The 26,127-nt window shown below is 38.7% G+C and overlaps 1 protein-coding gene across 2 annotated transcripts in view; it reads right to left on the bottom strand.

Moving 5' to 3' along the window:
- The window catches only part of LOC128659377 (maternal DNA replication licensing factor mcm6), a 232,207-nt gene that overhangs the window by 112,153 nt on the left and 93,927 nt on the right, over positions 1-26,127 (bottom strand). For both annotated transcript variants that reach the window (XM_053713033.1, XM_053713032.1), the window contains exons 8-9: positions 16,118-16,259; positions 12,999-13,140 (exon numbers count right to left, since the gene is read on the bottom strand). In XM_053713033.1, coding sequence (XP_053569008.1) covers positions 12,999-13,140; positions 16,118-16,259 — 284 coding nt within the window. The remainder of the gene's footprint in view (positions 1-12,998; positions 13,141-16,117; positions 16,260-26,127) is intronic.

Below are 26,127 nucleotides of genomic sequence, written 5' to 3'. Positions count from 1 at the left end.
TGCCCCTGTAGATCTTTGACTCCCTCACTGTCAGTATGTATCGTGGTAGCTGATGAAATTACCCCTCACACTGGGAGCTACAGCGTGCTGTGATTTGGAGCAGGAAGTGAAGGTTTCTAGGTACTCGTGTGGCTCATGTCAGTAAATGTATGAATATAAATAAATGACACGTCTGATGTATAGCCCTTTAGTACCCCTATCAGTGCAATGTGTGAGGTTTAAGGGGCTATTGAAGTGTATAATGCTGAGATCGACTGAGTCTTTTAGATATTTTCTTTACCAGCTGCTTGTTTAGTAACAACTTGTATAATATAGGTAAAGCTGTATCCAGATATGCACTTAGTATTGTATCAACAACTCTTGCAGTGTAGCCACTTTTTCTCCTAGTGTAGCTCAGTATATTAAAGCCACTACCATGTTCAGCAACATATACACAAACAGTATAATGTTCACTCACCCGGTCCAGTAGAAGTACAGTCTAATGCCAGATTCTGGAATCTCACAGCTCTATCCTGGCTGGGCACTTAGTGTTGTGAGTTAACACGCCTAGAAAATCCAATTTGCACTTGCAAAGAATGATGGCGATTCATTCGTGTTTGTGAAACTGCCCTGGTGAGCTCAATAAACCGGCTGGTTGTAACGGATGAGCCAAATCCGTGAAACGATAAACAGAAACAAAAATCTCACCATAAGCAATGAAATAAACCAGCCGTCCAGTGTGCCGAATATGAAAGTATAAAATATAGCTTTTATTGAAAGTTGCAAATAAAAGTTCTCGTGGTACAAAATTTGTATAACAAAATCACAGCTAGTGAACCAGTCTGCTGCCTGTCACCAGGCAGCAGACTGGTTCACTAGCTGTGATTTTGTTATACAAATTTTGTACCACGAGAACTTTTATTTGCAACTTTCAATAAAAGCTATATTTTATACTTTCATATTCGGCACACTGACTGGACGGCTGGTTTATTTCATCACTTATGGTGAGATTTTTGTTTCAGTAAATGTATGATCTTAATTGATCGTTAAGACTTTCAGTGAGTACTATGTATAACAATGCGCAGGTAGTCCAATATACATGGCCTGGTATCTGGAACCATCATTTAAAATGCGTAGCATATATTTAAAAAGGGGGCCATGTGAGGGCTAGTCATCAGCCTAGTCCGTTATGGGAGAGTCTATATGGTCTGTTATTGAGGCTGTTTATAAAACATTAGCAACCAACCAACCTTCCTCTGGAGTAATCCTGTAGCTTTGCATTTGCAGTCACTTAGGCCCTTTGAACTCCAGGATTTCTCTGATGCATGGTAGCTGGAGCTTTCACAGGCTTAAAGATGGCGGCCAGGATGTAGGCCCTGCAACGGAGCACTGTATGTCTGCGTGATTTTGTGATTATAAATCACGTCTATCGTGTCCGGTCACATCCCTGAGGATCTTGTAAGGTGATGTGTGGCTGTTACCACCTTATTTGAACTCTGCTTAGAGGCGATCTTGGGTGTCAGCACTCAGAGCTCACTTACAGTGCGGCCATTCCTCACGGCTGCCGTCTCCGCCCCCTCCGTGTTATTTTTGCACATCCAGTGTACTAAAATTATGATTTACGCTGTGCATATTTCATTTGATTTATTACTGTGTAAATTGCATCCAAATTTAAACTTTGTTAAAATACGATTTTTGGTGAAAAACAAAATTATGCTTACCAGATCATTTCATTTCCTTCTGTATAATGAGAGTCCACAGCATCATTCCTTACTGTTGGGAAATACTGAACCTGGCCACCAGGAGGAGGCAAAGACACCCCAGCCAAAGGCTTAAATACCTCTCCCATTTCCCCCCATCCTCCAGTCATTCTGCCGGTGACACAAGGAACAGTAGGAGAAATATAAGGGTATAAATGGTGCCAGAAGAAAAATATAATTTAGAGGGCTGCCTATCAGAAAACACGAGCGGGGGCTGTGGACTCTCCTTATACAGTAGGAAATGAAATTATCTGGTAAGCATATAAGATAATTTTCATTTTAATATAAGGAGAGTCCACAGCATCATTCCTTACTGTTGGGGAAACTTATACCCAAGCTCTAGAGGACACTGAATGATAACGGGAGGGACAAAAAGAGAGGCGGACCCTAATCTGAGGGCACCACAGCCTGCAAAACCTTTCTTCCGAAGGCTGCTTCAGCTGAAGCAAAAACATCAAACTTGTAAAATTTAGAAAAGGTATGTAAGGAGGACCAGGTAGCTGCCTTACAAAGCTGATCCATAGAGGACTCGTTTTTAAAGGCCCAAGAGGAAGCCACTGCTCTAGTAGAATGAGTTGTAATTCTCTGAGGAGTCCTATGTCTCGCTGTCTCATAAGCTAAGCGGATAACACTCCTCAACCAAAAAGATAAGGAAGTTGAAGAGACCTTCTGACCCTTACGCTTCCCAGAATAGGCAAACAAGGAAGAAGTTTGTCTAAAATCCTTAGTAGCCTGAAGATAGAACTTCAAGGCATGAACCATGTCCAAATTATGAAGCAAACGTTCCTTTGAAGGAGGAGGATTGGGACACAAGGAAGGAACTATAATCTCTTGATTGATGTTGCGGTCAGACACTTCCTTAGGAATAAAACCTTAGTACATAGGACAGCCTTATCAGAATGTAACACCAGATAAGGAGGCTCACATTGCGCAGAGCGGCAATCTCAGAAACTCTGTATGCAGAAGCAATAGCCAGTAGGAAAAGAACCTTCCAAGACAACAACTTAATGTCAATTTCAAGCATAGGCTTAAAACTGAGCCCCTTGCAACAATCTTAAAACTAAAGGCTGGTTCCTCCACAGCAGGAGGCTTAGAGGTAGCAGACTCCAACCCAGAAAGTTCACCCTCTGAAGTCTCAGTGTGACTCATCCTTGGATAATTGAAAAACAGATAAATCCAATAAATCACTTGATGATCCCTGTGCAGGAGAGCTATGTCTAACCTTTGGCAGGGCAAGGTAAAGCACTAAGGGCCTCAGACACCGCCATTTTTAACTACCTGGTAAAGTCTGATGGTTAAAGGCTCCCTCCAGATGGAGGATCAGGCATGCTAGGGAAAGCTGCATGTGATGAGGGAGATGACTGATGGGTATGTGCCTCACGGGACGGTGAGTCCTCAGAGGTGGACGGCTCAGTAATACTAAAGGGATTAACCTTCTTAGACCTAATAACTTTGTCAAGGCATGTGGAACATAGTTGAGTGGGCAGGAATACCAAGGCCTCCTCACAATATAAACAGGTATTACTATTTGGAATAGAGGAATATCCAGAATATCAGAATCCTCCATAGCTTAAGCCAATGAAAGTAGGACACAGAATAAAATGATCTTTTTATTTCTCACAAAAATGGCACCTTTATACTCCCAATGTCTTGGGCACTCACCACCTCCTAAACCCAGACAATACAGAGAAAAAGAGTCTTCTCCTACAGCCAGCTCGGTCAGGAAAGAGGAAATGAAAGTGAGACCACTCCCAGTCACATGGTGCGCAAGGAAGGACCACCCCTGCTATGAGGAAAAAAGCATGCCAAGCTACAAGATGCACAGCTTTCAAAGTGAAAGTAAAAACCTGTGTATTCCAGCCACAAACAGACTGAGCCTAATAAAATCTCTCACATAAAGCAGCATAAAATCAAAGCATCACATTTGATTAATCCCCACTGTTCAATAAACCCCCTCAGAAGATATTAACCCATGATTCTATTAAGATAAAAGGAGCCACACTGTGACCCTGTCTTCTAGCATTTCCAACATATGTAAAAAATTGAAACAATCTTACCAGAATCCATGCTGTGGAACAGAAACACAGCCTCTCAAGTGTGACAGTCTTGAACCATCATCCCTGACATGAACTTGAGTGAAGAAAACGAGCAGGCAGTGAAACTCGTCAACACTGACTGCTTAAGAAACTCTTAGCAGGCAGTCTGGATGGGTTCGCATCAAAGACTACTTAAAACTCCAGTCCCATATCGAAGGGCAGATACCCCTCCTAAGGAACTACTCCAAAATCTTCTGACACTTCTCTGCCATTCTCTTGTGACAAAAGGCAAGGAATGACTGGGGGATGGGGGAAGTGGCAGAGGTATTTAAGACTTTGGCTGGGGTGTCTTTGCCTCCTCCTGGTGGCCAGGTTCAGTGTTTCTCAAGATATGATGAGTCCACGGTATCATCAATTACTGTTGGGAATACCACTCCTGGCCAGCAGGAGGAGGCAAAGAGCACCACAGCCTGGCTGTTAAATATCACTTTCCTTACCCACAATCCCCAGTCATTCTCTTTGCCTTTGGTGCAAGGAGGAGGTAAAGATTTTGGTGTCTGATTTTTTTCTCCTCAATCAAGATTTTATAATTTTTGAAATTCAGAGTAGGTTTGCTCTGATCTTTCCTCTTAAGTCTGCTTCTAGCCGTACTCCACGTTAGTCTCTTCAGTAGGGCAGTGGTGGCTTTTAAGCAGTTAGAAACTTGTGGGGTTGGCCCAAAGTTTTTTTCTAACAGATTGCTGCCCTTGTATAGAAAGCCTGAGTAGGTTTACTCTGATCTTTCTTTTTTTCACAGGTCCCTGTGAGGAGTGGCTTCCTCTCATACTGGGTGAGCTGTCCTCCTGCCAGACAGCTAGAAGTGCAGGTAAGTGCCAATTTATTTTCTCAGAAAGATTCTCTGTCACTTTATAAAAAAATAAAATATATAAAAAGTTTTATTTGCACATTACTGGGACTTTAATCCTGAGTTTAGGAGTTTATGGCAGTATGCAGACACTTGGCTGTGACACAGAGTAATGTTATTTTTATTAAGGTTAAAATTCTTTATTTGGTGGTTCAGGGGTTATTTCAAGTGTTGGTACACTTATTTCATGATGTGGCTGCTCTAAGTTTATTTTTAACCCTTTAGTATGGTATGCCAACACTGCTTGTGTTTTTTTGTATTTTTAAACATGCACTAATAAATTATTTTGTTTTTAATGGAGCCACTCTAGCATTATCCTTTCTTTTTTGAGTGTGCACTTTGAACCTGGCTACTGGGCTCGTTATAACCTAGTGAGACACTGAGGGCTACTTCAAACCAGAAGTATCACCTGTCCGGAAAACTGTTGGTGATTGATTCCTGGGATTGTTTGGTGGAGCATGAAAAACACGAGTAGTGTTATCCTCACAGAGGTTGTGCAGAATTGCATCTGTTCACCATCAAAGGATTTCAGCGAGTGGACGTCTGCTGGACCAGCGGAGCTATTAAAACACTGAGTAAGTATTATCCCTATCGAGGGTTTTGCGGCTGGGAGTCTCTTTATTTTCATCTGTAGAAGACTACGTGATTTTTCAATATTATACAGCTACGCATCATATCCTTGAAATACCTTTGTGAATCATTACCTATTGGACTGTATATGAATATTGGGTGCTACGATTCATATGTGAATCTTCAACTGGTGCTATGTATACACTACATTGGTCCTTTGTGTGTTGCACTTATTTCAGACCATGCCGATTGTAGTTTTTTCGGCTGTAGTTTTCTCAAGATTATCTACAGACCATATAAAAAAAAAAAAAAAAAAAAAAAAAAAGGCATTCTTGAAATGTGTACAGGACCTTTTATATTTGGCAGTGGTAGTTCCTGTTCCAATCCAGGAACAGGGTCTAGGGTTCTATTCCAACCTGTTTGTGGTTCCCAAAAAAGAGGGAACTTTCCGTCCTATTCTAGACCTGAAATGTCTAAACAAGTTTCTCAGAGTACTGTCCCTTCAAGATGGTCACTATTCATTCCATTCTTCTGTTGGTCCAAAAGGGTCAGTTCATGACGACCATAGACCTGAAAGACACGTACCTTCATGTTCCCATTTACAGGGATCATCACAAATTTCTGAGATTTGTCTTTCTGGACACTTTCAAGTTTGTAGCTGTTCAGTTTGGTCTAGCTACAGCTCCAAGAATTTTTTCAAAGGTTCTGGGGGCTCTCTTGGCAGTGATCCGGTCTCGGGGAATTGCAGTGGTGCCATATCTGGATGACATTCTGGTTCAGGTGCCATCTTTTCAACAAGCAAACTCTGAGATCTTGTTGTCTTTTCTACGTTCCCATGGATGGAAAGTGAATCTGGAGAAAGAGTTCTCTTGTCCCAGCTACAATGGTTGTTTTCTTAGGGATCATAATAGAGATTCCCTATAAATGAAAATATTTCTGACAGGTCAGAAAGGCCAAGATCCTTTCTTCTTGCCTCTCTCTACAGTCTACTGTTCAGCAATCCGTGGCTCAATGTATGGAAGTAATTGGTCTGATGGTATCTTCCATGGACATCATTCCATTTGCTCGGTTCCATTTGAGATGCAGATCTGTCTGAGGATAGATCTAGATCAATCGACAAGAGACTCTCTCCCATGGTGGCTCTCTCAGGATTATCTGTCTCAGGGCACATGCTTCCATAGACCTTCTTGGGTGATTGTGACCACGGATGTCAGCTTGCTGGGCTGGGGAGCTGTCCAGGATTCATTAAAGGTGCAGGGACTCTGGACGAGTCTGTTCTCCCCATAAACATCTTGGATTCAAGAGCAATATTCAATGCACTTATGGCTTGGCCTCAGTTAGCTTTAGCCTGGTTTTATCAGGTTCCAGTCTGACAACAAAATCTCAGTGGCTTACATCAATCACCAGGGAGTTCCTTAGCCATGAAGGAGGTAGCTTGGGTTATTCAGTGTGTGGAAGCTCACAATTGTTATCTGTCTGCTATCCACATTCCAGGAGTGGACAACTGGGAAGCAGATTTTCTGGACAGTCTTTCCATCCCGGGGAGTGGGAGCTTTATCTGGAGGTATTCACTAGTTTGACCCTCAAATAGGTGGTGCCAGAGCTGGATCTGATGGTGTATCAGCATAATGCCAAGCTCCCGAGGTATGGCTTGAGGTCAAGGGATCCTCAGGCTGCTCTGATAGATGCTCTGGTGGTTCTTTGGATTTTCAGTCTTGCATACCTATTTCCTCTATTTGCTCTCTTTCCAAGAGTCATTGCTCATATCAAGCAGGAAAGAGCATCAGTAATTCTCATAGCTCCTGTGTGGCCTCGCAGGATCTGGTATGCAGATTTAGTAGAGATGTTGTGTCTTCCACCTTGGAGACTGCCTCTCAGAAAAGGACCTTCTACTTCAGGGTTCCTTCCTCCATCCAAATCTCATTTCTCTGAAGCTGACTGCTTGGAGATTGAACACTTAGTTTTGTCTAAGCGTGGGTTTTCTGAGTCGGACATTGAGTCTATGATTCAGGCTCGCAAGCCTGCTACTAGAAAGATTTATCACAAGATATGGTGTAAATATCTTTATTGGTGTGAATCCAAGGGCTACACTTGGCATAGGGTCAGGATTCCTAGAATTTTGTTATTTCTACAAGAAGGTTTGGAGAAGGGTTTGTTAGCAAGTACTCTGAAGAGTCAGATTTCTGCTTTGTCCGTTTTGTTACATAAGCTCCTGGCGAGTGTGCCAGATGTGCAAACTTTGTCAGGCCCTGGTCAGAATCAGACCTGTGTTTAAGTCTGTTTCTCCTCCTTGAAGTCTTACAGGCCCATTTATCAAAGGGCTTGGGGACCTGATCCGACACTGCGGATCAGGTCCGCAAGACCTCGCTAAATGCGGAGAGCAATACGCTCTCCGCATTTAACATTGCACCAGCAGCTCACAAGAGCTGCTGGTGCAACGCCGCCCCCTGCTGACTCGCGGCCAATCGGCCGCCAGCAGGGAGCAGTCAATCAACCCGATCGTATTCGATCGGGTTGATGTCTGGCGATTCCTGTCCGCCTGTTCAGAGCAGGCGGACAGGGTTATGGAGCAGCAGTCTTTAGACCGCTGCTTCATAAGTTGTGTTTCTGGCGAGTCTGAAGACTCGCCAGAAACACGGCCCTTCAAGCTCCATACGGAGCTTGATAAATGGGCCTGTTAACCTTGTACTTAACATTTTGCAACAGGCTCGGTTTGAGCCTATGCATTCCATAGATATTACATTATCTTGGAAGGTTTTGTTTCTTGTTGTTATCTCTTCTGCTCGGAGTATTAGAATTCTCAGCTTTGCAGTTTGATTCTCCTTATCTTTCATGCCGATAAAGTGGTTCTTCGTACAAGTTAGGTTTTCTTCCTAACGTTGTTTGGAATAGAAATATTAATCAGGAGATTGTCGGTCCTTCTTTATGTCCTCAGCCCTCTTGTCTTAAGGAGCGTTTGTTATATAACCTAGATGTTGTGCGTGCTCTGAAATTCTATCTGCAGACGACTAAGGATTTTCGCCAGTCTTCTGCCCTGTTTGTTTTTATTGGAAACGTAAGGGTCAGAAGGCTACTGCTACTTCTCTTTCCTTTTGGTTGGGAAGTATATTTTGTTTGGCCTATGAGACTGCTGGACAGCAGCCTTCTGAGAGAATTACAGCTCATGCCACGAGGGCTGTCTCTTCTTCTTGGGCTTTCAAGAATGAAGCCTCTATGGAACAGATTTGCATGGCAACAACTTGGTCTTCTCTGCATACTTTCTCCAAATTTTATAAATTCAATACTTTTGCCTAAGCTGAGGCTTCTTTTGGGAGAAAGGTTTTTCAAGCAGTGGTGCCTTCTTTTTAGGTTACCTGTCTTTGTCCATCCCTTATCTGTGTCCTCTAGCTTGGGTATTGATTCCCAACAGTAATTGACAATGTCGTGGACTCACCATATCTTAGGAAAGAAAACAAAATTTATGCTTAACTGATATTTATTTCTGGATATGGTGAGTCCACAGCCCTGCCCTTATTTTTAGACCGTTTTTTTTTTTGTCCAAGACCTCAGGCACCTCTACACCTTGTGTTTCTTTTTTTCTCCATTTCCTTCAGTCGAATGACTGGGAATTGTGGGTAAGGGAAGTTATATTTAACAGTATGGCTGTGGTGCACTTTGCCTTCTCCTGCTGGCCAGGAGTAGTATTCCTATCAGTAATTGATGATGCTGTGGACTCCCCATATCTAGAAAGAAATACATTTTATCAGGTAGGCAGAAATTTTGTTTTTGTTACGATTTTTGATGCACCTTAATAAAATTTGTCACTGCTTATTTTTGTGTGAATAGTTCAAATTTGTGTTTTGTATGGTTTAAAATACAAAATTTTATTGTGCACATTTCATATGAAAACGCAGTATACGCCCCTTAGTGAGACATCCTGTTTTCAGGGTAAAAAGTGGCTTTAGATCATTCCACCAGGAAAATAGAAGGACTGGCAAGAATTCTTTAATAATCTCCCTAGCCCAGAGAGCTTTCAATCATCGAGCCCCGAGTAACGTCTGTTTGACCAATCATTTTAACAGCATAATGGGAATTTAATAATTACGAGGGATCTTTGGGAACTTAGCGTATTACACTTATAACAGTGACAGAGTCAGCACGTAGTTCCTGGCAATTAGGTATAGTGGAATAAGGGTTCTAATTTAGACCCTTATTATTATCATCATCAGGTATTTGTAGAGTTACTAGAATTACTAGAGTACCTATATGTACAGACATTTATCATGCTAAGTCAGGGAATCCAATTAATTTCCCTCTCTGATATCTACAATATTCTCATTGATGCGTTTTTAACATATTACTTGTTTTTTATATTATAACTTTGAATAAAAGTTAAGTTTTATCACACTGAAGCTATTACCACTACAATAAAATATTTACGTATGAGTGCAATAGGCGTTTTTGTTTCCTTTTCAGTTCTTTACTGAAAACTTTTGTTTATAAGTCCATTTCAATTGTCTCATCTATCCTGTAGATATATCAGTGACTTTTACAGGAGAATAACTTGTAGCCTACCAGTAATGCACTTCCTCTTTCTAAAGCCAATTTGTTCATATATGTCAAAAAGGTTAAGGCTTTAAAGTTAAACTCATGGCAAGATATGGACTGGTTTGTAAAACCTAAATGCATTCATTACGTAGCAGGATTTTGTTTACTACTCTTGTAAAATTAATATCTAAACCCATTATTTAAAAATAAAAAATAAACTTTACACAAAGAAAGAATACTTTTTAATATACTTTCTACCCATTGACTTGTGTTACTTGTGTTATGTTGGTTAAACTTATTCCTCAATAGTTTTTTACTCTTAAAGGGATGATTTAGACGGCAAAAAAAAGCAAAGCAATTTGCATTATTACAGGCATCTGGGTATAGAATAATAAAAATCATATAAAATATCTAGAATATCATATTTGTGATGTTAAGTGCTAATAACTTTTCCACCAATAGCAGCCCATATGATAGCATTCATTTTTTTTCCATTTTAGAAAACTATTCAAATAGCTTCTTTTAAAATCAGTGTGTCCTTGAAAACAAATAGAGCGTATAATTCAATATATAGGGCATAAAATGCAAAAAAATATTTAGGCAACCTGCAAGTTCAGTTTGTTATATAAAGTACATATATAAAATACCTCCAAGGGCTCCATGTACTAAGCAGTCAGCGAGCTACCCGCAAAATATCGTCAACTATGTTCAAACTTGCATATTTAAAATTGCGAGCGTACTTATCCGCCAAACCTCGCTACCTCTCCATTTTTCACTGTAATTAGACACATTTGACCAACAACTCGCCAAAAACGAATGTACTAAAAAAATCTATTTGTCGCTACAATTTCCGCTCCCACCTAGTTATTTTTGCATCGCCAACTTTTAGGTGGCGGGCAAGGTACAAAATAGGAAAGTCAATGTAGACGCCAGTCTAGACATATATATAAAAGACAGTAATATCAGCATTGTATTTACATTGTTAATTTCGGCAGCTATGGAGACCCTTCTGTATTTGTTTATTCTCTGTGTGATGCAAATCCATTCTAGAAGACAGAATACTGGAAATGTCGCTAATCGATTGGTTCAAAGAAGGAGTTTGTATCCCCTGTGTATTCCTTCCACGGGTTGATTTGCACAGCCTTTCTGACCGAGAGATCATACAAAGATTCCGGCTTGATCGTGAATCCATATTACACCTGTATCGAGAGATTGAAGATTTGGAGCCGATGACGGCTCGTTCACAAGCTATTCTGGGACTTTTGAAACTATTAGCTGCATTGCATTTTATGGCAACAGGCTCCTTTCAGGCAGTTTCTAGCGTCATTATTGGAATGAGTCCATCTGATTTTTGACGCCACTTATCAAAAGTCATAGGGGCTATGATGGTTATTTTTCCTCGATATGTTTGTTTGCCATCTACCCCTGAAGAATGGCAATCTATAAAGTCAAATTTCTAAAGGATGGCTGGGATGCCCAATGTCCTAGGTGCCATAAACTGTACCCATGTTGCTGTAAGACCACTTCAAGCTCGTGAGGAGATCTATAGGAATAGAAAGCATTTCCATTCCTTGAATGTTCAGATGGTCTGTGACCCCAACATGAGGATAATCAGTGTCCGTTCAAACTTCCCAGGCTCATGTCATGTTTCTTACATCTTAAGGCAGACTGGCTTATACCGGAAGTTCGAGGATGGAGATATGCATGAAGGATGGCTTCTAGGTAAGCATAACTTGCGTCTAATTTGTCTCTCATTTCCATGTACATAAACTGCGCCCAATTTGTCGACTGTAATTAAAGAGTAATATGTATATTTTAAATTTGTATCATATAGTTGTGAACCTTTATAATTATTTTTATATTAATATTTATTTTATGTCCTATTAGAAGATGGAGGCTACTCATGTAGAGAATGGCTGTTGACCCCCTATAACAACCCACAGACCAGAAATCAAGTATGTTTCAATGAAGCTCATCGATCTACCAGGGGTATAATTGAGAGGACTTTCGGTCTTTTGAAAATGCGGTTTCAATGTCTTGATCGTTCTGGCGTCGCTATGCAGTATGCACCTGAGAAAGTCGCAAAAATTATATTGGTTTGCTGCATACTGCACAATATAGCAATTAAAAAAGGCTGCTCATTAGAAGAAGAAAATACCGTAGATGCTGACGATTTTACAGAAGAAATATGTGTAGAACAACCTAATAGACGTGGTATGGCAACAAGGGACATGGTTTCAGAACAATATTTTGATGATTAAAATTCCTGTCTTAAGTTGATAACTAAAAAAAATTTGCTTTATTAAATTGTATTCTACTCTTTTTTTAATAATTAAGGTTATTAAAAATCACTGTTGATAAACAGATAAATACATTACAGTTGCTGCTCTTCAATTATCAATGGTTTAAAATAAATCAAGTTTATGATCAAAGTAATTATAGACCATATATTTTTGGTAATACATTGTCTTTGTGACATCACACTACTGTCTATAGCTACTGTCTATAGCGTCTAACTCTAACAATGTGATTTGTGTAATGTAGTAACGCTCTGTAATCACTCTTCAAAAAATTTGGAAGAATAATAAAGTTGTTTAGAAAACTTGAACTTTTATAGGAGCCAAATTCCTTTCCCGCGACTACTATGACGTTTCTGACACCTTGCATGTCACGTGCTAATAATTGGCCATACAATTCGACGGACAGTTAAGTACATTAGCTTAGTTGCGGCGAGCAAGGCGTCAAATTTATCAATAATCCGCCACTGCTCGTGGCGGGCTAGACGTGTCTATTTATTGGGGGATTATTAGTACATAGTGACAGAGGACACCATTTCGACCCGCGGCAAGTAATGGCGAGTTTATCCGCGTCTACAATGTCTGATTAATTGACGGCCTAGTACATGGAGCCCCAAATGTGGAATAAGGTGGCCGCTTGTTTCATTCAGCTATTTTCAGAGCTGAATTTATTTTTGTGAAACTGCAACACTTTAAAATCCAGATCCTAGTGTGTTGTGGTTTCACAAGTGTTGCAGTTTCACAAGAATACATTTTGCTCCAAAAAATAGCCAAATGGCACAAGCAGCCACTTTATTCCACAATTGGAGGTTTCTAAAACCTACAAATTTACATTACATATCTAATATATAAACATATATCTTTCACAAATAACTAAATGTAAAAAGGGTCTCACAAATAAATACAAAAGATGTATAAGACATACATTGTCTGCAAGCATCAAAGCGCCAGCTTCAATCACAAACTCATGCGACTCTTCATCTTTTATAACAGCTGCAGTTAAACCTGCAGCACTGCTGGCTTTTCCACTGGTGTATACAGCTCGTGGGCTGAATTCTTCAACATGCCTATGAAAAAAAACAAAAAAAACACACAACCTAAAAAAACAAGCTTAAGAAAAAATAGGCAATATATGTTAATAAGAGTAAAACATTTAAACATAAAAGTTCCCTCTTCTCAAAAAAAATAAAAAAAATGAATTGGATTTTTTTGCTTCCCTAACCTAAAAGGATACTTTCTAAATTAACCTATTTGCTATCACAGTAATATCCCACATTAATTCCCAATTGCTTCCAAAGCTCACTACCCTGGTTAAAGTAAACACCACTTTCCACCTAAGGGACCAGCCTATGGAAACCATCACCAAGTGAAAGATGCCTGGGTGTTACCCAAAAAGTAAATTCTTACTTCAAATCATTTCAGCTTTATTCTGGTTCTTTATTTTTGTACAAAGCTATGTCAATATGTGCCCATCAACTAAAACAATAAAAAAAGTCCTGTGTATGACTGGTTGAAGGTCAACTAATCAGAAAATGCAATTCCCAACCAATCACAATCAGTCTAAATGTTAGGGACCTAAAAAAATACCTATTCATATAAAATATATGCCCTCTCTGGAAGATGCCATGGAGGAAGGATCATGATATTTCTGTTGTGTTTTCTATAGCATATTATATCAGCCAAGTCTTAACATTTTTAAACAAATTTGCATTGTTTTTACCAACATTATTTTTCAATAGTCAAACTCCACTCACTATTTACCTTATTTGGAAGAACCAACCTGGGCTTCAGTCCACAGACAAGGCTTGCCACTGTCAAAGTTAGTATAAAATGTATGTGTTTCAGTTATGTGATAAAGCCAATTAGGGACAGATATGCAACAGGGTTAGCATTGAGAAGCCAGCAGTGTGCATTGCAAACTGAGAATTAAAAATTGCTCAATGTTCAGAGCTAAAATTACATGAAATGTAGCAAAATATATTGCAAGATTGTTTTATTATGCACTTTATATAAAAATATCATGGTGCTTACTATACCTTTAATACTAAGATTTATGAAGATGCCTAAGTATTATATTTTTGGGGGTAAAGTTGAGGATTAAAGAGTAAAAAGCATCACTGGAACACAATTATAGAATCTAAATTCATCCATCACAAGTTTTGCTTTTTTGTTTTGGCTTTATATAGGGTTAGAATCAAGGCAATACACACTGAGCACAAAGTAGAGTCAATATTATCCTGATGTTCCCAATTCATCATATCTTCAGGTTCTTTTTCCCATCGTCAAGTTCCTGACCATAGTAATTTATAAAGGTTCATACAACCAGGAAATGTAAATGCACGAGCTAACTCAAAATTAAGCCCACTCTCCCTTGTGATTTTCATATTGCCTGCTACAATTAAAGAATATTTCAGATATGTTCTATTTTGGGGCTAATTAAATTAAAAAAAAGATAAATCGTTTGGAAAGATGCTTGATTAGGCGCCAAGAGTTCCACAAATTTGTAGGGCTTTTGGGAAATAAATTATGCCTATTTAAGATCCAAACTATTGGCTATTAAACACAAAGTAAAAAAAGTGTATGATCATCTAATTAATATTTTATCCTCAGACAAGAACATTTTCTTAATACACACAGAGAGAAATGCACTCACAGGAAGGAACAACCAGCTCAATACCATTGTTAGCCTGTTCTAAGGCGATTTACCACCTGGGAGCAACTTCTTTTAGCCCAGCAATGCTTTTCACAGAGTAGAACTTTCCTGTAGTATATCAGTCTGATCCCGCCTATTACGGTCAGTCCAGCGCCGAAATACCAGGCAATTCCTCTCTGAACAAGGAACACAGCAACCCCAGACGATCGTTTCAGCCTTCATTGGGCCTAGTCAGTGAGGTGTAGCAGTATTCCTCTAAGCACACTGAGCAAGGAGTCCACGTCTGGTTGCCCCTTTTTCCCATAGGGAGACTAAATACACACAGAGAGAAATGCACTCACAGGAACGAACAACCAGCTCAATACCATTGTTAGCCTGTTCAATGGCGATTTACCACCTGGGTGCAACTTCTTTTAGCCCAGCAATGCTTTTCACAGAGTAGAACTTTCCTGTAGTATATCAGTCTGATCCCACCTATTACGGTCAGTTCAGCGCCGAAATACCAGGCAATTCCTCTCTAAACAAGGAACACAGCAAGAACATTTTCTTTCTCACAAATATTCAAGCTTAGGTAATAAGAGTGCGTATTAAAGTGATAGCAAAAGTGATTAATTCGATATAATATAAAATCAAGCCATTACTACTATAAGACCACCACATTTTACAAATAGTACAGAGGTACAATTTTTATTAGCAGCACCACACGCCTATTAAACTAGCGAAAAAAGGATTTTGCAGAGAGGCAGCGATTAAAAAGCAGGAATTGGATGTAAGCTTCAATAAAAATAATATGTTCTGAAAAGTGTATCCATTTTTTAATGCCAACCAATGTTGAACCCTACTAATGTTTATAGACTAAAACTTACTGGAACCATATATGAACAACATGGGGATATTTGTGGATATTGATACCAACAATATAATGATAGGATAGAGGTGTAATAGATCGCCTACATTTCAAGCATGTTTTCATATTATGTATCAGTGAATTATATGACTTTACCATCATTTTAAGTAAATGATATAGCTGATGAACATATTTGTTAACGACAAATTATAAACTTAATTTGTTATATAGTTATTTATCTAGTTGTCACAAACCCTTATAGTGATTCTAAATAAAAAAAAATCATTCCACACATTAATCTTTTTAATATTTCTATTTAATTTTCCTGAGCATATTTTACATAAATGTGACAGTCTCTCTCTGTTTTTGCTGAATTTCTTTGAGAGTTAAATATTAAAGCCACATCTACCCTTCCATTTTTAGTTTCTGGACCACATTACAGCAAAATATTAGTCTATAAAAAAGCTGTTTATTAAAGTTTGCTAGTAAAATTTACATTAAAAAAGGTCTACTCATCAAATATACGCTGTATGATAACTCTTACTTTAGGAATTGGCTTTTGGATGTGCTTGGGTCTCCAACAATACACACGTTGATATCCCCTCGAAGAGCAGTGCCTTCCATAGTAGTCTTAGGAACACCGCCAAAAAGCATTAGCAAAACACCTCTTTTAATTTCATCATTACCTATAAAGAAAATGAAAATTGAACATTATACTTGGTCAATAGACAGGGAAGAAAAAAACAAAAGAAATGTATGCTTATCTGATTAATTTATTTCATTGTGGTAAGAGATCCATGGGAATTACTTTTCCCTACCACTAGGAGGAGACATATTCCCAAACCCCAAAAGCTCTATAAAACCCCTCCCACCTCACAGGTAACTCAGTCTAATGTATAGAAAAGAAAAAATGATGTAGGAAAAGAAAGAGCAAAAAATAAAAAGGAGCAGGAAAAAATATATAAAATAGATGTGCGTAAAAAAAATAAATCCAAACACCAAAAAAAAAAAAAAGAAAAATAAAATAGGTCCTCTTTAATACAGGTGGTGAGAGTCCACAATCCATTACTCCTGGGAACTAATATCCAAACTGTGGAGTCCATGAGCAATAAGGGATTTAATAAACAGTGCAACCTAGAAAAAGATATCTATACATAGTAAAGAAGAGTAGATCTCACGAAATAAGTGAGGTCTAAAAGTCTAGGTAATCAGCACTTATAAATCTATATCTAAGTTAGAAAAAAAACATAATTTATGTAAGAACTTACCTGATAAATTCATTTCTTTCATATTAGCAAGAGTCCATGAGCTAGTGACGTATGGGATATACATTCCTACCAGGAGGGGCAAAGTTTCCCAAACCTCAAAATGCCTATAAATACACCCCTCACCACACCCACAAATCAGTTTAATGAATAGCCAAGAAGTGGGGTGATAAGAAAAAAGTGCGAAAGCATAAAAAATAAGGAATTGGAATAATTGTGCTTTATACAAAAAAATCATAACCACCACAAAAAAGGGTGGGCCTCATGGACTCTTGCTAATATGAAAGAAATGAATTTATCAGGTAAGTTCTTACATAAATTATGTTTTCTTTCATATTAGCAAGAGTCCATGAGCTAGTGACGTATGGGATAATGACTACCCAAGATGTGGATCTTTCCACGCAAGAGTCACTAGAGAGGGAGGGATAAAATAAAGACAGCCAATTCCGCTGAAAAATAATCCACACCCAAAATAAAGTTTAAATGATAAGCAGAAGATTCAAACTGAAACAGCTGCCTGAAGTACTTTTCTACCAAAAACAGCTTCAGAAGAAGAAAACACATCAAAATGGTAGAATTTAGTAAAAGTATGCAAAGAAGACCAAGTTGCTGCTTTGCAAATCTGATCAACCGAAGCCTCATTCCTAAACGCCCAGGAAGTAGAAACTGACCTAGTAGAATGAGCTGTAATCCTTTGAGGCGGAGTTTTACCCGACTCGACATAAGCATGATGAATTAAAGATTTCAACCAAGATGCCAAAGAAATGGCAGAGGCCTTCTGACCTTTCCTAGAACCGGAAAAGATAACAAATAGACTAGAAGTCTTTCGGAAATTCTTAGTAGCTTCAACATAATATTTCAAAGCTCTAACAACATCCAAAGAATGCAATGATCTCTCCTTAGAATTCTTAGGATTAGGACAGAATGAAGGAACCACAATTTCTCTACTAATGTTGTTAGAATTTACAACCTTAGGTAAAAATTTAAAAGAAGTTTGCAACACCGCCTTATCCTGATGAAAAAATCAGAAAAGGAGACTCACAAGAAAGAGCAGATAATTCAGAAACTCGTCTGGCAGAAGAGATAGCCAAAAGGAACAAAACTTTCCAAGAAAGTAATTTGATGTCCAACGAATGCATAGGTTCAAACAGAGGAGCTTGAAGAGCCCCCAGAACCAAATTCAAACTCCAAGGAGGAGAAATTGACTTAATGAAAGGTTTTATACGAACCAAAGCTTGTACAAAACAATGAATATCAGGAAGATTAGCAATCTTTCTGTGAAAAAGAACAGAAAGAGCAGAGATTTGCCCTTTCAAGGAACTTGCAGACAAACCTTTATCCAAACCATCCTGAAGAAATTGTAAAATTCTCAGAATTCTAAAAGAATGCCAGGAAAAATGATGAGAAAGACAATAATAAATTTAAGACTTCCAGACTCTATAATATATCTCCCTAGATACAGATTTACGAGCCTGTAACATAGTATTAATCACAGAGTCAGAGAAACCTCTTTGACTAAGAATCAAGCGTTCAATCTCCATACCTTTAAATTTAAGGATTTGAGATCCTGATGGAAAAAAGGACCTTGCGACAAAAGGTCTGGTCTTAACGGAAGAGTCCACGGTTGGCAAGAGGCCATCCGGACAAGATCTGCATACCAAAACCTGTGAGGCCATGCTGGAGCTACCAGCAGAACAAACGAGCATTCCTTCAGAATCTTGGAGATTACTCTTGGAAGAAGAACTAGAGGAGGAAAGATATAGGCAGGATGATACTTCCAAGGAAGTGACAATGCATCCACTGCTTCCGCTTGAGGATCCCTGGATCTGGACAGATACCTGGGAAGTTTCTTGTTTAGATGAGAGGCCATCAGATCTATTTCTGGAAGTCCCCACATTTGAACAATCTGAAGAAATACCTCTGGGTGAAGAGACCATTCGCCCGGATGTAACGTTTGGCGGCTGAGATAATCCGCTTCCCAATTGTCTATACCTGGGATATGAACCGCAGAAACTAGACAGGAGCTGGATTCCACCCATACCAGAATTCGAGATACTTCCTTCATAGCCAGAGGACTGTGAGTCCCTCCTTGATGATTGATGTATGCCACAGTTGTGACATTGTCTGTCTGAAAACAAATGAACGATTCTCTCTTTAGAAGAGGCCATGACTGAAGAGCTCTGAAAATTGCACGGAATTCCAAAATATTGATCGGTAATCTCACCTCCTGAGATTCCCAAACCCCTTGTGCTGTCAGAGACCCCCAAACAGCTCCTCAACCTGTCAGACTTGCATCTGTTGAAATTACAGTCCAGGTCGGAAGAACAAAAGAAGCCCCCTGAACTAAACGATGGTGATCTGTCCACCACATCAGAGAGTGTCGTACAATCGGTGTTAAAGATATTTATTGAGATATCTTTGTGTAATCCCTGCACCATTGGTTCAGCATACAGAGCTGAAGAGGTCGCATGTGAAAAAGAGCAAAGGGGATCGCGTCCGATGCTGCAGTCATAAGACCTAGAATTTCCATGCATAAAGCTACCGAAGGGAATGATTGTGACTGAAGGTTTCGACAAGCTAATATCAACTTTAGACGTCTCTTGTCTGTCAAAGACAGAGTCATGGACACTGAATCTATCTGAAAACCTAAAAAGGTTACCCTTGTCTGAGGAATCAATTAATTTTTTGGTAAATTGATCCTCCAACCATGATCTTGAAGAAACAACACAAGTCGATTCGTATGAGATTCTGCTAAATGTAAAGACTGAGCAAGTACCAAGATATCGTCCAAATAAGGAAATACCACAATACCCTGTTCTCTGATTACAGACAGAAGGGCACCGAGAACCTTTGTAAAAATTCTTGGGGCTGTAGCTAGGCCAAATGGTAGAGCCACAAACTGGTAATGCTTGTCTAGGAAAGAGAATCTCAGAAACTGATAGTGATCTGGATGAATCGGAATATGCAGATATGCATCCTGTAAATCTATTAAATATTATCTGCATTAGCAAGTTTGTCATGACAAACAGTACAAACAACAGCTGGAGGAACAGATACCAAAAGTTTACAGCAGATACACTTAGCTTTGGTAGCTCCAGCACCAGGCAGGGATATTCCAGAAGTATCTTCTGACTCAGCTTCAACGTGGGACATCTTGCAATATGTAATAGAAAAAACAACATATAAAGCAAAATTGATCAAATTCCTTAAATGAGAGTTTCAGGAATGGGAAAAAAAATGCCATAGAACAAGCTTCTAGCAACCAGAAGCACAAAATAATGAGACTTAAATAATGTGGAGACAATAGTGACGCCCATATTTTTTTAGCGCCAAAAAAGCCGCCCACATTATTTGGCGCCAAAATGACGCCACATCTGGAACGCCGACACCTTTGGCGCAAAAAAACGTCAAAAATGACGCAACTTCCGGCGACACGTATGACGCCGGAAACAGAAAAAAAATTTGCGCCAAAAAAGTCAGCGCCAAGAATGACGCAATAAAATGAAGCATTTTCAGCCCCCGCGAGCCTAACAGCCCACAGGGAAAAGTCACATTTTTAAGGTAAGAAAAAATTATTTATTCATATGCATTATCCCAAATATGAAACTGACTGTCTGAAATAAGGAATGTTGAACATCCTGAGTCAAGGCAAATAAATGTTTGAATACATATATTTAGAACTTTATATAAAAGTGCCCAACCATAGCTTAGAGTGTCACAGAAAATAAGACTTACTTACCCCAGGACACTCATCTACATGTAGTAGAAAGCCAAACCAGTACTGAAACGAGAATCAGTAGAGGAAATGGTATATATAAGAGTATATCGTCGATCTGAAAAGGGAGGTAAGAGATGAATCTCTACGACCGATAACAGAGAACCTATGAAATAGACCCCGTAGAAGGAGATCACTGCATTCAAATAGGCAATACTCTCCTCACATCCCTCTGACATTCACTGCACGCTGAGAGGAAAACCGGGCTCCAACCTGCTGCGGAGCGCATATCAACGTAGAATCTAGCACAAACTTACTTCACCACCTCCATAGGAGGCAAAGTTTGTAAAACTGATTTGTGGGTGTGGTGAGGGGTGTATTTATAGGCATTTTGAGGTTTGGGAAACTTTGCCCCTCCTGGTAGGAATGTATATCCCATACGTCACTAGCTCATGGACTCTTGCTAATTACATGAAAGAAAAAAGAAAGATACAAACGATTTATGCACAAAAATATATAGCATTTATAAGTAATACAATTAATAGGAACGTTAAAATCAGTGGTAGGGGTCCCCCACATTAATACAGAAAAGAAGTGCATAAGCATTTAGCAAGCCAGGTGTAAAAGCAATTGTACGGTCTTCAAACAACCTGTTAAATCCTTGGATGTTCAAAGCCAGATACCCTCACTAAAGGCAGATTAATAATACACTCACGGAACCATAGGGATTGCACTTCCAGATAGAAAATGATGGATCACAGCCATAGATGTCTCCGGCGCCACCGGTCACATAGATACTTGCAATATCCACATGCAACGTCCTTGTCCAGATAGTGTGGAGAAGCCACAGAGGGTAACTGCAAAGAAAGGGGATCCCCAGACAGAGGTAAGTAGTGACAAACTACTGCGTCCCTGTGAGCATTTCACTCCGCTCTCATAGTCAAGAACAAAGTTACCTGTATAATGCCAAACCTAAAACACCTATTTTTTATTGGATTCCTAAACATAAATCACTCCAGAAACCTCCGGGACGACCCATCATCTCGGGAATAGGAGGCCCCACTGAGGGGGTCAGCAGATACGTAGACCTCTTCCTGCAGCCTTTTGTAACTGAATTGAGGACATTTGTCCAAGACTCCACTGACTTAATTAAAAAACTGTTACCGATAATACCTTACTATTCTCCTTAGACCTTGAGTCTTTAAATTTTTCTATCCCGCACTCAGTGGGAATAAGGGCAAGTAAATCTTTTCGGGACACTAGGGGGTAAGGGTACAAGAAACGCCCTCAATTTGTAACCCACTTGCTTCAATTTGTATTAGAAAACAATATTTGTTTGTTCAATGGTAAATACTACAGATTAAAATGTGGAATAGCTATGAGTGCCACATGTGCACCCACCTATGCCTGCCTACAGTTACGTTGGTGGGAAAACAACATTGTGTTCAGTGAACATGCAGCTTAGGTGGACGTGCATGTGGCCCTATGGATCCGTTATGTGGATGATATTTTAATTTTATGTGAGGGAACAGAACAGGAACTTCTGAATTTTGTGTCCATCCTTAATCAGAATGATCTAAATATTTTTCTAATCTGTAGTCATGATTGTAACAGCATCAGCATTCTTGACCTACTGATCATCAAAAAAAGAGAATGTCATTGTAACTAAAGTATATTGTAAACCTACGGCATCCAACAGCCTTTTGTTGGGATCCAGTCATCATCCAGAAAATCTCAAAAGGGATATCCCATATGGGCAATTTTTGAGATTATGCAGAATTTGCACTAATGACTATACTTTTAACAAACAGGCTGCTGAGATGGCCAGTAGATTTCATGAACGGGGTTACTCTAGGAGATGCGTAAAAAGAGCCCTTTTAAAAGCCAAAATGAAAAAAAGGGATCTTTTTCAAACCAAAAATCCTAATAATGATGTTGCCGACACAAAGATTAGGTTCATTACTAAGTTTAACTCCCATTGGGGGAAAATAAGATCTATTTTGCACAGGAATAGGCACTTGCTATCTCTTGACCCTGTCCTGCAAAAATATGTAGCTGATTATCCTCCAATGACAGTACGGAGGGCCAATAGTTTAAAAAAGATCTAATGGTCAAAATCACCAATTGGTTGGAAACACATTCTCAAAAAAATATTGTAGGATGTTCTCCATGTAACCATTGTGTATGCTGCCAGTTCGTCAATAAAGCTAAGACTTTTTTAACCAGTATTAATAAAAGCTACAAAATTCAGTCTTAATAATTGCTCCACTACAGGTTTGATATTTGCTATCATGTTCGTGTCCACTTTTCTACGTAGGAAAGACCTATAGGGAATTCTGCTCACGTATAACAGAACACCGAGACAATATAAAGGACTTTAAAATTGGCAGTCCAGTTGCGAGACATTTTGCACAATACTACAAATCTAAGATTGATGACCTAACTTTTGTTGGTATTGAATCTGTAAAATCTAGCAGAAGGAGAGGCAATAGATAATATCCTCCTCCAAAAAGAAACAAGATGGATGTATAATCTTAAGATCTTATCCCCTAATGCATTAAATGAAAAGTTGGAGTTAGTCTCCTTCTTAACCTAAATCTGTAAAAGTTTGCTATTCCCTATTATATATGTACCATAAAACATAATTTATTTATGAACTTACCTGATAAATTCATTTTTTTTTCATAGTGGCAAGAGTCCATGAGCTAGTGACGCATGGGATATACATTCCTACCAGGAGGGGGCAAAGTTTCCCAAACCTCAAAATGCCTATAAATACACCTCCCACCTCACTCATACCTTAGTTTAAAGTATAGCCAATAAGTGAGGTGTAAAAAAAAGGAGTAAAAAGCATACAAAAAAGAGGAACTGGAAAAAATAATGTGATTTTAACAAAATAACCACAAAAAAGGGTGCATCTCATTGACTCTTGCCACTATGAAAAAAAATGAATCAGGTAAGTTGATACATAAATTATGTTTTATTTTGCATGAGTGGCAAGAGTACATGAGCTAGTGATGTATGGGATATAATACCGAAGATGTGGAAGTCCATGAGTCACTAGAGAGGGAGGGACAAAATAAAAACAGATATTTCTACTGAGAAATTAAATCCAAAAAATTATTGTTTTCTTAAATTTCAAAAAAACTCAAATGAAAGGCATTAGAATCAAACAGACAAATACCTGAAGAACCTTTCTACCAAAGGCTGCTTCCAAAGAAAAACAATCATCAAAATGGTAACATTTTGTAAAAGTATGCAAAGACCAAGTATGCAAATTTGATCAACTTAAGCTTCATTCTTGAGAGCCCAAGAAGTGGCAACTGATCTAGTAGAATGAGCTGTAATTGTCTGAGGCGGAGACTGCCCTGCCTCCAAATAAGCTTTTTGAATCAAAAGTCTCAACCAACAAGCCAGAAAAATAGCAGAAGCTTTCTGAACTTTTCTGGAGCCTGAAAAAAATAACAAATAAACTAGAAGTCTTTCTGAAATCTTTAGTAGCCTCAGCATAATATTTCAAAGCTCTTACAACATCCAAAGAATGTAAAGACCTTTCAAGATTATTCTTAGGATTTTGGACATAAAGGAGGAACAATTTCCCTATTGATGTTAGAATTCACAACTTTAGGTAAAAATGTAAAAGTCTGCAAAACAGCTTTATCTTGATGGAAAATCAGATAAGGAGACTCACAAGAGAGCAGACAATTCAGAAACTCTTCTAGCAGAAGAGATAGCCAAAATAAATAATACTTTTTAAGAAAGCAATTTAATGTCCAGAGAATGCATAGGCTCAAAAGGAGGAGCCTGTAAAGTCTTAAAAACCAAATTGAGACTCCAAGGAGGAGAAATTGATTTAATAACAGGTTTGATACGAATCAAAGCTTGAACAAAACAGTGAATGTCAGTAAGTTTAGCAATCGTTCTATGAACTAAAACAGAAAGAGCAGAAATTTGTCCTTTCTAAGTATTAGCAGACAAACCATAACCCAAACCAGCCTGAAGAAACTGTAAAATCCTAGGAGTTCTAAAAGAATGCCAAGAATAATCATGAGTTGAACACCATGAAATATAGGTTTTCCAAACCTGATAATACATTTTCCTTGAAACAGACTTATGAACCTGCATCATAGTGCTAATCACTGAGTCAGAGAAACCTCTATGACTAAGCGCTTAAAGGGACACTGTACCCAAAAATTTTCTTTCGTGATTCAGATTGAGCATGACATTTTAAGAAACTTTCTAATTTACTCCTACTATAAAATTTTCTTCTTTCTCTTGGTATCTTTATTTGAAATGCAAGAATGTAAGTTTAGATGCCTGCCCATTTTTGGTGAACAACCTCGGTTGTCCTTGCTGATTGGTGGATAAATTCATCCACCAATAAAAAAGTCCTGTCCAGAGTACTGAAACCAAAAAAAAGCTTAGATGCCTTCTTTTTCAAATAATGATAGCAAGAGAACGAAGAAAAATTGATAATAGGAGTAAATTAGAAAGTTGCTTAAAATTGCATGCTCTTTCTGAATTGCAAAAGAAAAAGTTTGAGTACAGTGTCCCTTTAATTTCCATGCCATCAAATTTAGAGATTTGAGATCCTGATGGAAAAACAGCCCCTGAGACAGAAGGTCTGGCCTTAAATGAAGTGGCCAAGGTTGGCAACTGGACATCCTTACAAGATCTGCATACCAAAACCCGAGAGGCCAAGCTGATGCTATAAGAAACACATAAGATCATTCCATTATGATCTTGGAGATCACCCTTGGAATAAGCCGGAGCCGAAAAAATGTAAGCAGGTTGGTAAAACCAAGAAACTGCTAGAGCATCCACCATCTCCACCTGAGGATCCTTGGACCTGGAAAGGTATCTTGGAAGCTTCTTCTTCACATCAGTACCAATTGAAAAAACACATCTGGATGGAGAGACCATTCTCCTGAATGTAAATTTTGATGACTGAAAAAACATAATTTATGTTAGAACTTACCTGATAAATTAATTTCTTTCACATTGGCAACAGTCCATGAGCTAGTGACATATGGGATATACAATCCTACCAGGAGGGGCAAAGTTTCCCAAACCTCAAAATGCCTATAAATAGACCCCCTCACCACACCCACAATTCAGTTTAACAAATAGCCAAGTAGTGGGGTGATAAAGAAATAAGTAAAAAGCAACAAAAAAAGGAACTAGAAATATAATTGTGCTTTATACAAAAAATCATAACAACCATAAAAAGGGTGGGTCTCATGGACTCTTGCCAATATGAAAGAAATTAATCAGGTAAGTTCTTACATAAATTAGGTTTTCTTTCATGTAATTGGTAAAAGTCCATGAGCTAGTGACATATTAGGATAGCAATACCAAAGATGTGGAAGTCCACAGAAGAGTCACTAGAGAAGGAGGGATAAAAATAAAAACAGCCATTTTCCACTGAAAAAATTAATCCACAACCAAAAAAAATATAAGTTTTTTTCTCATAGTTGAAAAGAAAAAAACTTAAACATAAGCAGAGGAATCAAACTGAAGCAGCTGCCTGAAGAACTTTTCTACCAAAAACTGCTTCCGAAGAAGCAACTACAT

The sequence above is a fragment of the Bombina bombina genome, chromosome 5 (genome assembly GCF_027579735.1).
Source record: "Bombina bombina isolate aBomBom1 chromosome 5, aBomBom1.pri, whole genome shotgun sequence".
Taxonomy (NCBI): Eukaryota; Metazoa; Chordata; class Amphibia; order Anura; family Bombinatoridae; genus Bombina; species Bombina bombina.
The sequence above is the reverse complement of the archived record's forward strand: the minus strand, read 5'-3'. Positions and strand labels throughout refer to the sequence as shown.